This window comes from Centropristis striata, chromosome 13, assembly GCF_030273125.1.
Source record: "Centropristis striata isolate RG_2023a ecotype Rhode Island chromosome 13, C.striata_1.0, whole genome shotgun sequence".
In the NCBI taxonomy this organism is placed as follows: domain Eukaryota; kingdom Metazoa; phylum Chordata; class Actinopteri; order Perciformes; family Serranidae; genus Centropristis; species Centropristis striata.
This window is the reverse complement of record NC_081529.1, coordinates 12,532,505-12,548,398: the sequence shown is the minus strand read 5'-3', so window position 1 is coordinate 12,548,398 and position 15,894 is coordinate 12,532,505. Positions and strand designations below refer to the sequence as shown.

The following is a 15,894-nucleotide window of genomic DNA, read 5'->3' as shown; positions in this document are numbered from 1 at the left end:
CGGGAGCCACATTATTGCCACTCACTGTGCCAAAACATTGCGGATGTTTCAAAATAAATAAATAATAGTATCTTTCTTTCCCTTTTTGAATGCCTTTTAAGTCTTCGGAAACGCGACCGATTCCAAAAAAATGCCAAGTTGAACGCCACAGACGGCCGCTATAGGGTGTTAATTATTATCACCTTTATTTTCTGATTTATTGAGGCCTGTGTGATATTAGATTGTCATTACATGATGTCATGAGAGTAAAGAAATAAATGGTCCAGAAAGGTGTAGGAGGCTGTGGCGCGCTCTGATATAGACATGAACCATGGAGGACATGAAACATTCATGTTAACTCGCTACAGTCTCCCCATGATTTCATGTTGGGGGCTTCTCCGGCTTTATACGGACACAAGAACCGACTAAGACTGAGACACCCCACAGCACTACCCTACAGTGCAACCAGTCAGCCAACCGACCACACGTTTCATTTCCTCACACCCACAATTGGCCGTTGGCAGAGACGCGCAGAGAAGGAGACAGTACATGGGCGTCCTCGTCTGCTAAAAGCAGCATAGAAGTGCTCGCCGGGTGCAGGTGTTCAGCATCAGCTTACAAGACAACCCGTTGTGCATATGAGACGTTCCGATCCAGATGGGATGTAATGTTGTGTGGCTGCACAGCTGAGCATTGGTCTCCTTCTCCGCTGCTGCTTCGTGAAGATTGGCTTTCGGTGTCCAGAGAATGGCGCGGTTCGGAGATGAGGTACCGGCCAGGTACGGCGGAGGGCCCGGCGGAGGGGGCCCGGGCGGCCGCGGTGGTAGCAGGCAAGGAGGACCCCACGGACACGGTCACGGACACGGACACGGGCACGGACACGGCCATGGCCACGGTCCACCTGGAGGGCCCGGGACCCAGAGAGTGTACAAGCAGTCTATGGCGCAGAGAGCCCGGACTATGGCCCTCTATAACCCCATACCCGTGCGCCAGAACTGTTTCACTGTCAACCGCTCGCTGTTCATCTTCAGTGAGGATAACTTCGTCAGAAAATACGCCAAAAAGATCACCGAATGGCCATATCCTTTACCTGTCAGTGTACAGTGACATAAGCTGCTACTGTAGGCCCTGCCAGCACCAGGTAATACACACACATGTCTGATTGGATGGTTCTCAGTCCAGGAGCTAAAGAGTCATAACAGATGCTTCAGTGCAAGCCCATGTGAGCCAGAGGTGACAGAGGAAATGCTGGACATGTAATTTATAGTTATTTAAGGAGGAGGGTGGGGGGCTTTATGAGGCTGTGATCACCATTACTCACATTTGTTAGTAATTTCATGTCACAGTGGCGAGGAACCTGCTTGATATACGTTTCCTGTGTGTGAGTGTGGTGTGTGTTTGTGGTGGTAGTGGTTGGGCGGGTGGTGAGGGGTGGTGGGGGGTCTAGGGGGCGCTGCTGGTTGCTGATGTCAGCATGTGCAGTAGAGGCCCAGCGCCTCGCGCGGCTGTAGAGGAACAGGAGAGGGGGGGGGGGGGGAGACCCAGGGAGAGATGGAAATAAGCTGCTACAATTGTGTGTGTGTGTGTGTGTGTGTGTGTGTGTCTGTAGGTATGGTGTGTTTGTGTGTGTGTGTGTGTGTGTGTGTGTTTCCTTGCAGTGATGCACACATGAGCTCCCATATCAGCATGATGCAGGTGTCTCTGTAGATATGGTTTGTGTGTGTGTGTGTGTGTGTGTGTTTGAGAGAGAGAGAGAGAGAGAGAGAGAGAGAGAGAGAGAGAGAGAGAGAGAGAGAGCAAGTATGTAAGTGTGAGCATAGTAGGCTATTAACTTGTCCCCCCCCCCCACATTTTTTTGCCTCCTCTTAATCACACAAGCTGCAGGTGTCACTGAATGAATGTGCCACCATTTCAAGCTGTGTGTGTATGTGTGTGTGTGCACTACAAGCACGAACTGTGGCAGTGTTAAATTTCCAGCAATTCCCTGCATTTTCATCTTTCATGAAACCAGCACGTATTGCACCATTCGGGGGGTAGAAGTGATTTCAGCTTTTTTTCATTTAGGGGATTTGTGTACTTCTTGCGTGAATGCATGCAGATGTGGAAGTAACTTGTGTGAGTGTTAATGACAAGAGGGGAAATTGGAGTAATGATTGTATTGATCCATGCTGATGCTTGAGCCGTGACATAACTACACACACTAATTGGGCTGCTCTGGTGAAATGCAGGAGCTACTTATAGTGCCTCTGAATCATGTCTATTCACTGTCTAAATGACAGACGTGTGTGCTAGGGAGGGAGAGCCAGTGTGTGCAGGAAATCTGAAGTTGTATATTCATAGTTTTCCTTTTTCAGAATACTTTACAGCCATTTACTGACTTTAAAACTCCCATGCAGTCTTAAAGAAGTATTTATTCTGAATGAAAGAAGTAATTTGTGCAAATGATTGGTTTCTTACTTTTGAAGAAAACATTTTAGAATTAAGCTCATTTTGGTTATTAGTCAGGATGTTTTCCAGCAAAACTAATAGTGTTTCCATTTTAATAGAAAGACCGACAGCTTGTGTTTACATACTGTACTGAAAGAAATGCAAAACCAACTGATGTCCCAAGAAAACAACTGATTTCAACATAGATTCACCAATAAGAAAATGGAGAAAATATTACAATTCTCGAAAGAAAAAGGGTCTCCTGTTGATTTGATGTAAGGCATGAAAGGCAGCAGGGAATGCTCATAGTCTTTCTTTGTACTGACTATTGAATTAAATACTTTTAACAAGCTGGACCTCATTAGCTCAAAGTTCAAATTCATGTTTCCTGTGCAAATGTTTAAATAATACATCTAGCTGCATCAATGATGGCTGAATTCCATCTATCTGCATCACTTTCAGGGTCTTGGTAATGTCTATGCTGGCTCGCGGTCCAGCCTGGTCTCCTAAAAATGAGTCACCATACAGTGAAACAAAAACATTTCTAATTATAGTCTGCATACGTTAGGTAGGATGATCTTTTACTAAACCTAACTCAATAGTTTTGTTGTCTAAAGCTAACCAAGTTATGCAACACAATCAAGTGTTTATTTCAACCCAAACTATCATCTTTCAATGAACCAAGTAGTTTCGATCCCTAACCATTACATACATTCCACCTTGGAAGTATGGGGCAAGATACTGGACTGCAAATTGAATCCAATGCTGCATTCATTGCTGTGAGTGGCTTAAGGCCTCGGCCACCAGTGTATGAATGTGTGTGTGAAGGGGTGCTTTGAGTCACAAAGACTAGAAAAGCGATATACAAGTGCAGTCAATTTACCATTAACCACATGTTTAAGCGTAGTTTAAACTTACGACTTAGGCTCCGTTTACATGATGACGGTCTGAACAGAATTGGCGTCACGTCTTCACTTTTTATTCCGCGTTTAGACGAACGTTTTCAGGAGGAAATCTACGTGCATACGGAGACGCAAAAGTGTGTGAATTGGATTGGGTATACATGCCAGGCGACATCACTTAAAGCGATAAGAGCATCTTTGGGCATGTGGAAGTTTTCACACCACGCATTTTCATCAGCTACTCCTTCCACAAAGTTATCCTCCATCCACTAGATCTCCCAGGTCTCGTCCAAAGCCGCCTGGCTCGCCTCCCACCAATTGGTGCATCCAAAATGTGATAGAGGTAATTACAGATCCTTCTCTGTTCACTAATACTATCTGTACATATCCTGTACATTTGGTGGAAAGACTCCTGTAAGTTTATTCGAGCTGCCAGAGCAGCTTGAAGGTCCGACGCATGGAAATAATCCCACATGTTTCTTTATATCCCTGTACTGGAGCATGGATGTGACGTAAACGCGTACGTGACGTGAGCAGATCTGAGCAGAGTTTTGTGTCTTGGCAGTGTAGACGGACACGCTACGGCGGAGCGGATTACAGTTTTACACTCTGGAGGGTGGCTTCAGATTTTTTCGTTTTTAAGCCCCAAAAACGCCGTCACCGTCTAAACGAAAGGTACTTCCCATAAAATATTTTGTTGTTTTTACCCTTATAAAGCGTCCTCGTGTAAAATGGGGACTCAATGGTAGTAGGTAGTTTTGTTTCAAATTACAACGTATGAGGATGTAACTTTTAGGAGACAAGCTTGCAGAGTCAGCATTGGACTTTCCTCAATCTGACTACCTGATCAGTTTTGTTAAAAATTAAAAAATGTTAACCATATGACTGCGACCTTAATCTGGGAGAAAAAATATTTCTTTGTATGGGAATGTTTGTTAGCAGACCACTTCGAACTGTCACACTGTCATGGCTCACTGTTTTTCCTACTATGACAAGTGGGCTGCTGTGAGAAAGGCCTATGTCATATAGTTGATTCAAGATAGCCCTACATATCTTTAAAGTATGCATTTTTTTTTTATGTTTTTCTACATTACACTGTAAAAATATTTGTAGAAATTACAGTAAAACTGTCAAATTGTATTAGAAATAGGGTGTAAAATAAAAAATTGCATATCACCGTAGTAGACACTTTTAATTATCGTAAATCAAGGAATAGTGCAAAACTTTTGAAAAACTTTTGAAAACACACAATTTTACTGTAAAAATATAAAAATGTTCATTTAAAATTAAAGGAGAAATACCCTATTGTCACAAGGACACAATTACCCTAAAATAAAGGGACTCAGTCTAAATTACAGTTTTTGCTGATATTTACATTTAAATTTACAGTAGAAAACCCACTCACTGTAATTTTTACGGTTAAATTCTGGCAACAACAGCTGCCGGTATTTTAGCGTAAATTAAACAGATTGTTTTTTACACCGTAGACGTAAAAATTTAAAATTGAATAACACCGTAGTGTGAGATGCTTTTAATTACCGTAAATCAAGGAATATTACAAAACTTTTGAACTGTAGAAAACACACAGTTTCTTTCATGTAAAATTAAAGGAGAAATACCATATTTTCACTAGGACACAATTACCTTAAAAACAAAGGGAATATTAAGTCAAACTTACAGTTTTTGATAATATTTACATTTAAATTTACAGTAGAAAACCCACACACTGTAATTTTTATGGTTAAATTCTGGCAACCACAGCTGCCGGTATTTTAGCGTAAATTAAACAGATTTTTTTTTTTACAGTGTAGACGTAAAATTACAAATTGAATATCAGCGTAGTAGACGCTTTCAATAACCGTAAAACAAGGAATAGTACAAAACTTTTAAACTGTAGAAAACACATGTAAAATTAAAGAAGAAATACCATATTTTCACTAGGACACAATCACCCTAAAACAAAGGGACTATTGAGTCAAAATATATATATATTTTTATGTAAATTTACAGTAGAAAACCCACACACAAATTCTGGCAACCACAGCTGCCGGTAAATTTAACAGATTTTTTTTTACAGTGTAGTATGGGAAATGTCCATATCCTTATAATGATGAGTCTGGTGAAGGTAGTAAAGTCCAAAGAAAAGAGCATAACATAAAAGGAAATCTTTGGGTGAAGAGTAAACAGAAACAAAAAGTAGTATGCTGTGAAAAGAATGGGATAAAGTTAATCTAATATTACTATCTTAACTTGAAGCAGCACAAAACAGATGAGTTTGCTAATTTAAAAAAAAAAAAATCCATCTCTGTCCTGCCTACAGAGAGTCCGGTCAGATTCTGATGGTGTAGAAAGCAGCTGTTGTTGATGATTTCATATTATCCTGCATCTTTCGTCAGGATTTGCAGTAATGTATCTATTTGTGATATTTCAGGTCTTTCAGGTATATATTTTCAACACCAGTGAAGAGGTGTTTGTCACTTGTAAAAGCTAATGTAATCCAACAGAGTAGCTCTGCAATAACTCCTACCTGTGTGAAGCTTCAATATTTGCTGAGACTGTTTCAGGGTGTTTATTCAATTTTTTCAGTAATTTCTGAAGATGTGCTTTGTGTTGTTGTTGTTTATTGGATTGTAATAAATTGTGAGGTGTAGCTAGTATAGCATTCCATCCCCCTCCCCAGGGAACACCTTCACGTTATTCTGTCCATCCTCTTTACAAGTCGCTCTATCGTGAGCAATCTAGAGTAAGTTTGAGATACAGATTATGTTTTTGTGTGGCCTAATGTGGGGAAACTAACCAAGCTAAGGCTAGGAGGAACAAAATGGGTTTTTATAATGAAATGTTGAGATTTTCATTACCTTCTTCAATCAATATTTCAGAGAAAAAAACCCACAGAGGCTTTTGAAACTCTTTCCAGTCAAGATCCCATTAATAATCAGGTATTAAAAGTCTTTTTTTGTTAAGGATTTAGTTATACCTGCCTGATTCATGTTTAATTGTGCTTTGAATGGATTAGCTCCTGCTGAATTACCTAATGTGCTAGAGCTGCAGACACTTGAGGTGGTCTCACTCTGTAGACAGTGTTGAGGTGACAATGTCCATATCAGTCATGAAGTCATCTCAGGTAAGTCCAGACCCACTGCACCATTATGGACACTGTGCTGCCAAGGTGACATCATGCAATAAGTTCTTTTTTTTTATAGATTTAATTGATTTTTATCAAAACAAAGACATAAACAACATATAAGTGCTCTCTATATTCACAAAGATATCGCAACAGATAGGAAAATAAACCACCATCCAAACCAAAATGACTTCAAGTAGCTCACGACTAACCTCACTCAAATAAATAAATAAATAAATAAATACATAAATAAATAAATACATAAATAAATAAATAAATAAATAAATAAATAAATAAAGGCAACAATAAAAGAAAGGGGACAAGAAGAGAAAAAAGAAAAAGGGCTCTCAGTCACAGTCCCCCCAGCTGTCGTATGGAGGTAAAATTAGTTAATTAATAAGAATGAATTATGAATTGATTAAATGAAAATTTCATATACCTAAATAGATTAAATGAAACCATCTATACACACACACACATACACATATACATACATGTGTTAGAGATATGGTGTTTAATACATTTAACAGCTGGAAAAGGTTGTTTGTTTTTTAAAAATACAATAATTACAGTGATGCTTGTATATATATTACAGTATATTTTTATTACACACACAGTGCCAGTGTATTTTACAGTAGAGTAATGTATTTTTCAAAAACAAACCGTGAAAAATAGTGTTTTGGCTGATATATACATTTACGGTGTTTCATTGTTACTGAAACTGAATGAACCCATTTATAATTTTACGTCTTTTACTGTCATGGTTTAGCAGTTTTTCACCGTAAAATCTACAGACATTTTTACAGTGTTGGGCACATTATTGATTTCTTCTATTTTTTGTTCTCTTAACAAAAAAATAAGAGAAATTTAAGAGAATGTTGCTGCATTAGGCCCAATGCATCATATAGCTGTCCTTACTGTCCCCTTGCACTGTGTTTAAACCCATTTCTAACACACAGTACTACACTGCCAGCGAATAATCCTCAAAGTATTACCCAGCGATTTCAGTCAATCTTATCACAACCGGTCCCCACTAGCAACCCCCCACCAGATGCTTTACCACCATAAATAAAAGGAGTGCCTCATATGCTGTATATAGTAGAGAAAACTAAATATTAATGGACCCAAAAAAGATGAGGGGGGAATAAAAGTAATTTAAATATCCAGAATTTAATGAGATTTTGTTCAGATTTGTCCTTCATTGACAATAAAGAAAAGGGCTTAGAAATATTTTTATATACTGTAGTTCATTAAAATAAAGAGGAGGACTGTGATTCATTCATTAGAACCTGCAGCCGACAAAAGTGTAACAAAAGCATGTTGAGTCACCTGCCTGATGTTTCACTGAACAGAAATTGAAACAGCCTTTTGATTTACCAGATGTATGAGTCCCAGTGGATTCACTATTCAGCAGAATTATGACCTGCAGCTTTATTTAGTTGTGAACTGACTCTGGACCCATGGGAGTACCATATAAATAACTATTCTCTCACATCCACATTTAGATTCAGTAGACGGATATTTAGTTGTTTAATTAGAATTAGCATTACAGAGTTCAGGTCTGTTACTGTGCCATTTTCTCGTTTGAAACAAGTGGTAGGCAAATGGTGTCTTCTTACAATTATTATAAGCATTTGTCTTTCCCTTCGCACTGAGTTTGCACATAATTTATCTATACACGTACATACACATGCCCACATATGCATATATACACAAACACACGCACACATACATACAAAAGGAAAAGAAACAAAGGTAACACTTTACAGGAACCATCATTTATAAATGGTAAACAGATTTATTAATGTTTTATCATCATTTATAAACTGTATATAGGCCATTTAGAATTATAAATACATCATTTATTAATGTTTAACTAACTAAATCATTTATAAATGGCAAATAGATGGTATATTAATGTAAGTTTATACTTACTTTACCATTAACAAACAATTCAATTTAAATTAATAGTTCATTAATTTACATTTTTAACACCATATTAAGTATGTTAATTATTTTTGAAATGATTCATTTACCTTTAAGAAATTGGTTGAAAACATTTAAAGATTAAATATGTAAAGCACTTTGTAAATGGTTGATAATTGGTTTATAAATCATCTATAAACATTACTTAGTTGGTTATTGTAAAGTGTTACCAAAACAAAATGATAACCAGTATAAAAAAGATTAAAATAATTAAACACACTATCCTCATAACACTTGGTGCTACCAAACATCTCCCTCATCCGAGTACCTCTGGAAAATAGTGTCTCTGTTGTTGTCTTTAGTTCTTTTAAAAAAATTAGATTTTATTGATTTTTATCGAAACATATAAGCTCTCTATATTCACAAAGATATCGCAACAGATAGGGAAATAAACCACCATCCAAATCAAAATGACTTCAAGTACCTCACGACTGACCTCACTCTAAAAAATAAATAAATAAATAAATAAATAAATAAATAAATAAATAAATAAATAAATAAATAAGAAAAGCAGCAATAAAAGAAAGGGAAGAAGAAGAGAAAAAAGAAAAATGGGTCTCAGTCACAGTCACCCCCAGCTGTCGCATCAAAGTAAAATTAGAAATTATACAAATACACAAGACAATAACAGGGTAGATGACGTTAATAATAATTAATTCGGGTTTTTTTGGGTGACACTCTCAAAGCGTATATGCATTATTTGCACACGGCGGCACATCACCTGCCCTTATATAGTATTTAGGGGGTGATACATATGCTAATAAGAAATCATGATCAGGTTTGAGTGATCACCCAGCACACATGAGTAAGAGCAGACTTGGATGGTTAACCCTTTAACCCCTTTTTGTATCCATCTAGAAATTGTAAAACATTTTTTTGGAAATTACAGGCCACATTCTCTTACAATGGTAAAATTGACAGCATTTGTCATTTTGTAAAACAATTGAATTAGTTGTGATAGCCATGATTTCCACATATTTATTCTATATAATTACCATATTTACTTGGAAATCATCTCGGAAAGTGACAAAAACTACATTCTCATCCCTGTGCCTCTGGAAAATAGTGTCTTTGTACCACATTTTAAACTGTTTCATGTTTGGACATTACCTTCATTTGTCATAGCACCGTTCATGCATAAAATCCAGCTCAAAGTACTTTACAGTATTGTATTAAAAAGAAAACACACTAAAAATTAAATAAACAAATAAAGCACATGATAAAAACATTAATAAACTAAACAAAAAGTAAAAGGTACAATTGAACGGCAGAAAAATAACAGCAGTAAAAGCTTAATTATATTATTAAAAACAAACAAACTAAGACTTAAATTCATTCACAAGTAAAATGTATGTAATGTTGTCTACCTTCTAATGTGCTCAGAAAGAACATATCATATGATATGCTGGGGGGAAACTAAACTCAAAGGGTCATCCTATAGGACCTTAGAGATTAAATCCCCATCGGCGGTTCCACTGACCTTTGACCCCAAATGCCCATTTGACCTTGTTGAATCCATATGAGGAGTTAATGTAAACCATGCAACTCTGCACATGGATTTTCATGTATTCAGTTGTTTGTTACTGTGTAGATATGTATTAAGTGTCAGCTAGGTTCATAATGTGCACATCTGCAGGACACTAATTTTAGCACCCACAAGCATGAAGCCACAACACACACACAGTTTCAGTTATATCAGCCAAAACAGTATTTATTACATTTAAATATATATATATATATATATATATATATATATATATATATATATATATAATATTTATATACATTACTCCACTATAACATACTGTGTTTGTAACAAAAATATACTGTAATATATATACAATCACTGTAATGTTTGCATTTATCTTTTGTAAAAATACTTTTTCTCACTGTTAAATGTACTAGACACCATATCTCTAACAAAAATATACTGTAATATTTAATGGTAAATCTAATGGTAAATTTATGCAGCATTTATAAAGTATTTTCTTGTCAATTATATGGCAAAACAGCATTTCTTTTGATGGAAAAACGTTTTATTTTTGTCCAGTATAATCAGTAAAATATGGACTAAAATGGCAATCTTAAGCGTGAAATCAACAATGCTAATATCTTTTTACCGTAATATTACAAAAAGTTGTACCGTATTTATGACGGTAAAGTTCTGGCAACAGCTGCTGTTTTTTTTACCATAAAAACAACAGTTTTTTTTTTACAGTGCACACACACACACACACACACACAAACACAGAGTATGGTGTAGCTTGCGTCATCAGCCTACACTTAAGTGTGTTTCCTGTGCTGTTGAAAATGGAGAGGAAGTCAATATATGTTGTAGCGATCTATAGTAACAAGCTCAATATGAAATATGATACGAGTAATGTGCTTTATTAATTAACCACCCTTTCATAATCACAAGATGTTAAGTTAGAAAATCTGTTTGGACTGCTCTGTGACTGTTAAATTGTGCTTACTCTGCCATGAGTTTTGTGTTTATATGTTTGTGAGCTTGCGAGTGAGTGTGTATGTGATTTAATAGTTCAGTTCCACATCTGATCCTATATGACTCAGAATCAATGACAGATCAAATGACCCTTCAAGACTAGGTTTAATGTCTTGGCTCAGCTTTTTCACTGAGGAGTCAACCTCCCCCTTTCTGTGCCTAAAGTATCTTCTTACTTTGTGGTTAAAAAAATAAAAATCTCATAAAACATATTTATTTGATGTAAAGATAATGAATTTGATTCCATATGTTACAGTAAGTTGTGTTTTTACAAGTCAACCATTGTGTTAACCACATAAGCGTGCCGTCTTCCAACCAAAGGATGGTAGCTCTACTCTTGTACTAGGGCTGAGCGATATGGACCAAAAGTCATATCCCCATATATTTAGGCTGAATATTGATATAAGATATATATCCTCATATATTTATCGCAAAGTGAGAGCAAATGTTCAGTCAATGTCAAAGCCAAATATGACATGTCACAAGTAGTTTTATTGAAATGTTTTATTTAAGTGAAAATAAATACTGTAAACAACAGAAGAACTTTAAAAAAAAAAAATCTAGCTCCATAAAGTGCACATTTAAATAAAAAAATATCTTAAATAAAAATAGCCTATGAAATAAAATAGCCAATTTTTTTCTAAAATAAATATATTTATATGAGAAAAGAATAACGAACATTACAAAAGAACTAAATATGACAAACCCTAGTAAGGGCAGCATTTATATATAAAATAAAAACATTTAAGACTATATCGATATATGCGATATGGTCTAATTCCATATCACATTTAAAAATATATCGATGTATCTTTTATATCGATATATCGCCCAGCCCTATCTTGCACCACTAAGGACTGCTAGATTATGGCAAAACTCATCATCATGAATCTTTGGTCAAGATTGACATCACCATTATTATTGAACACAATTGCTCATTGTCTTTGAAAAATCGTGCATTTATCTAATTTTTTTGGCAGCAACCTTTATGGGCAAAAGAGCCACTGTTGGCAGAAAAAAGGGGAAAAAATGCCGGAACGGAGCCACAAACGTTATTTCAAGCCTTTATCAATGTGATTTTGTCAGAAAGAAGTGAGATTAAAATTGCAAATGAAAGGCTTGGCACTTGACCAATATCTCAGGAGATTTGGAATCAAAAGGTCATCTGGCTCAGGAAACTAAACATCAAATTGGCAAAATTATGAGGTTAAGGTGCCGTAGACTTTTGTAAGCTATGATGCACATTTAAGTTGACCAAAAAGTAAAAAGAAAAAAAGTTAAGAATGCAAATTGCTGTATGTCTACACCATTGTTTCATGAAAATTAAAATGTAAACGTAATATGATTTGATGTGTAGTGTAGTGCAGTGATTCCCAACAGAGGGGGCCTGACCCCCCAAGGGGGGCAACAAAGATCCATGGGGGGTCGCGAAGCCCTCTTGATTTAAGGAATGTAATAAATCTAATGTGTTAAATATAGATGAGTCAGCATTTAATTCATTCGTGGGACAAAAACAACTAAATAAGGGCTACATTAAACATTTATTCACTTATTTAAATAGAAAAATCACTATAGAAAAGTTTAAAAATTAAGGCTATATCGCGAGAATAAGGACATGTAACATCCCTCCTGCAGTATACACAGGTAACCTCACCTAGCGGTAACCTCACCTAGCGGTAACCTCACATATCGGTAACCTCACCTAGCGGTAACCTCACCTAGGGGTAACCTCACCTAGCAGTAACCTCACCTAGCGGTAACCTCACCTAGCAACAGAAACGCAGAGCTAATGGGAAAATGGCGAAGCGTCAGGGAGACGAAAATGCTGAATATCTCAAAAAGAAAAAGAGAGGGTACCATGAAAGTCACATTGAGTTCGGCTTCATAGAAGCAATGGACAATGGGGGGGTTTCCAAAGTTTACAGTGTTAAAAATGTGGGTCCCTCAGGAAAAAGGTTGGGAACCACTGGTGTCGTGGCTATTTGTAAGATAGTTATTCCACTTGCACAAAGGGCCACTAATGCACCAGTTGGATTAGGATGTACTCAGGCAAAAATAAGTCAATTGTCCAGGCAAGATTCATGTTTTGGTTCCTTTAATTTCCAGTCTACCTCCAAGATCAACTGGTTAAATACCAAGAGTAGGCTTATTTTTATGTATCAGGTGAATGTTCTTCAGGGATTGTTACATTGAGTCCTATTAACGAATCCTAAACAAATATTTTTTTAAGATTTTATTTGGTATAAATGTTTTGGTCACAGCTACAGGGAGCCACTGTAGATGGTCTGAAGAGCCTCATCAGGCTCTGGAGCCGCAGGTTGCCTACCCCTGATCTAAACCTATATCGATCTGTACATACATTTAACCCTTTATTGGGTGAAGAACTATATTTGGTAACTTCAGTGGATATCAAACTGGGTCCCCATGTCTCTCTGTTTGGTTGTAGAATCACATGGATTTCTTCCAGCTAATCAGCAAAGATCAGGCTACGTCACAGACAGTGACACCATGACATCTGACCAATCAGTATGATAATAATATAATGATATTAACTTTATTCACCTTGACCTTCAATTTAAAAATGAAAAATTTAGGAAAAAAATCAGTAAGACACAGTCGTACAAACTTTATTCTTCTGTGACTTGTACCAGGAGAACTTGACTATGACGGCATATTAGGGCATATTAAGTATGAAATTTTAAAAGACAAACCGGGGGGAAGTAATATTTCGAGAAGAAAGTTGCAAATTCACTAGATTAAAGTGGCAAATCTACAAGAAAAAAAGTCGCAGATTTAAGAGATTTAAAGTGGCGAAAGTGGGAAAAAAAGCAACTTTTTTCTCGCAGATTCACCACTTTAAATCTCATACATCTGCACATTTTTTCTTGTAGATTTGCCACTTTAATCTCGTAAACTTTTTTCTCAAAATATGACCCCCCTCCCCCAGGTCCGTATGTTTTTTTTACACATTCTGGCTGTATGTAATATCCTCCAATATTCTCTAGGGTTGAAATTTGGAATTTGCAAGTATTTCAATAAGTGCCCTATTAAGGGTTAAATAAATAATATAAAAATAATAAATAAAAATGAATGAGATACAAATAAGTCATATCAATTATGTTGTAACAAGGGCTGTAATAATAACCTAAACACCGTAACAGCGCGGTGATGAGGTCAACTGCACAAATAATTTTTTTATCTGGATTATCATGATATTATAATAACTGAAAGATAACATACAACAACAACCACAATCACTATTTCTTAAGCTACTGTTAATCTTTTTTTTTTTTTCAGAAATTTTATTGAGTAGGATAAACCCCTTGAGAGGAATCCTCTTATTTTCGAGGGGGTCCTAAAGTGCATTACAAAACAAAACACTCAACAACAGACATACAACAACAAAGACAACAGGCATCAACACAAACATAGAAGAAATGAGTACAAGAATGAACACAACCTCTCAATGGCCACAGGTTGGCCATAACAGTAGCCGAGTAAAACTGAAAGGAGTAACATAATGTTATTGCAAATTGAAATTGCAATGTTACAGGAAAAAAAAAAATGACATAACATTGTCAGAAACACGTGCAGTTTAACTCAAAATAAGAAGACAGGGAATATTTAAAACTATGAAAAGATGTCAATGATCGTATGTTTGAAGGAAGATTATTCCCGTCCGATGGCGCTTTGAACATAAATGCTTTTTTACCAATTGTTTTATTCACTGTAGGAATGAAAAAGAAGTACTGAGATGAGTGTCGTAATTGATATGTTGAGGAATATGGAATCAAAAATTGTTGTAAATAAACAGGATAATCTGTTAACCATAAGGTTTTTTTTTAGTATTTTAGTGTTTGTAAATTTTGATTGACTGACCTTCCTTCAGTTGCTGACTAATACATTTTGGTTTAATGCCTGTTGTATGTGTTACTGATTGTGTCAGCAAATTACCCAGTAGCACATGAATCATTTTCAGGTCTGTAAGTGTTTCTGCTTCTGTCCCTTACATATGTAGCAAAAGTCAGATCTCTCACTTCCTTTGAAATAATGTAAGTGTGGTGAACCTGGTCTCACAGGAATCCGTGAAATAGACACGGATTTGCTTAACTCAAAATCCGTGGAATAGCCACAGAATCACTCAAATTTCCGTGAAACTGACACTGATTTCGCTACAATGCAAGTTAATGACAGTCATATCCCGTGGCTATTCCATGGATATTTTTTCCTATTGGTTTGTGTTCCGGCGGTCAGAACAAAAAACATGGCGGACACTTCTCTCATTTTTAATGAAAAAAAAAAAAAAAAATTTGACAAATGGATTTTTATCACATTTCTAGCGAGAAATATATGTTTTATTTTCTAAATATTCCCTCAGTGAATGTACATAATCACTTTGTATGTTGGAATAGCCACGGGATATGACTGTCATTAACTTGCATTGTAGCGAAATCCGTGTCAGTTTCACGGAAATTTGAGTGATTCCGTGGCTATTCCACGGATTTTGAGTAAAGCGAATCCGTGGCTATTTTACGGATTCCTGTGAGACCATGTTGACTGTGGTCCACAGACACACCTAACCATGGTATATGTGTCATTAAGAGGTACAGACAGTGCCAAAGTGAGACACACCCAGGAACAGAGAGACGCGAGAGAGGGACCTTGGTGTTTTTGGTGAATGTGGAGAGTCAGTGATCTACGTTCACTGCAGAATCTAAATTATTTATTGGCCTTTCTCCAACTGTCAGCTGATGACTACAGACTTAACATCATCTTATTATAATTTTGTTATTGCTTTTAGGATGTGTGTTTGAATGCATATGTGCTTATTCATTTGTTTACACATCTACCACAGTCTGTGAGTCACTCATTGTTATGCTGCCTTTTTTTGCTCGTGCCTTTCATTTAGAAAACATACAAAAACGCACACGTATGCACTATTACAGTACTCTCTCTCTCTCTCTCTCTCTCTC

At 36.5% G+C, this 15,894-nt stretch overlaps 1 protein-coding gene across 9 annotated transcripts in view; it reads left to right on the top strand.

Annotated features, from left to right (window-relative positions):
- The first annotated feature begins 726 nt into the window (after window positions 1-726).
- cacna1aa (calcium channel, voltage-dependent, P/Q type, alpha 1A subunit, a) overlaps window positions 727-15,894 on the top strand; it is a 145,943-nt gene continuing 130,775 nt past the window's right edge. For all 9 annotated transcript variants that reach the window (XM_059347446.1, XM_059347449.1, XM_059347451.1 and 6 more), the window contains exon 1: window positions 727-1,058. In XM_059347446.1, the coding sequence (XP_059203429.1) occupies window positions 727-1,058 (332 nt within the window). The remainder of the gene's footprint in view (window positions 1,059-15,894) is intronic.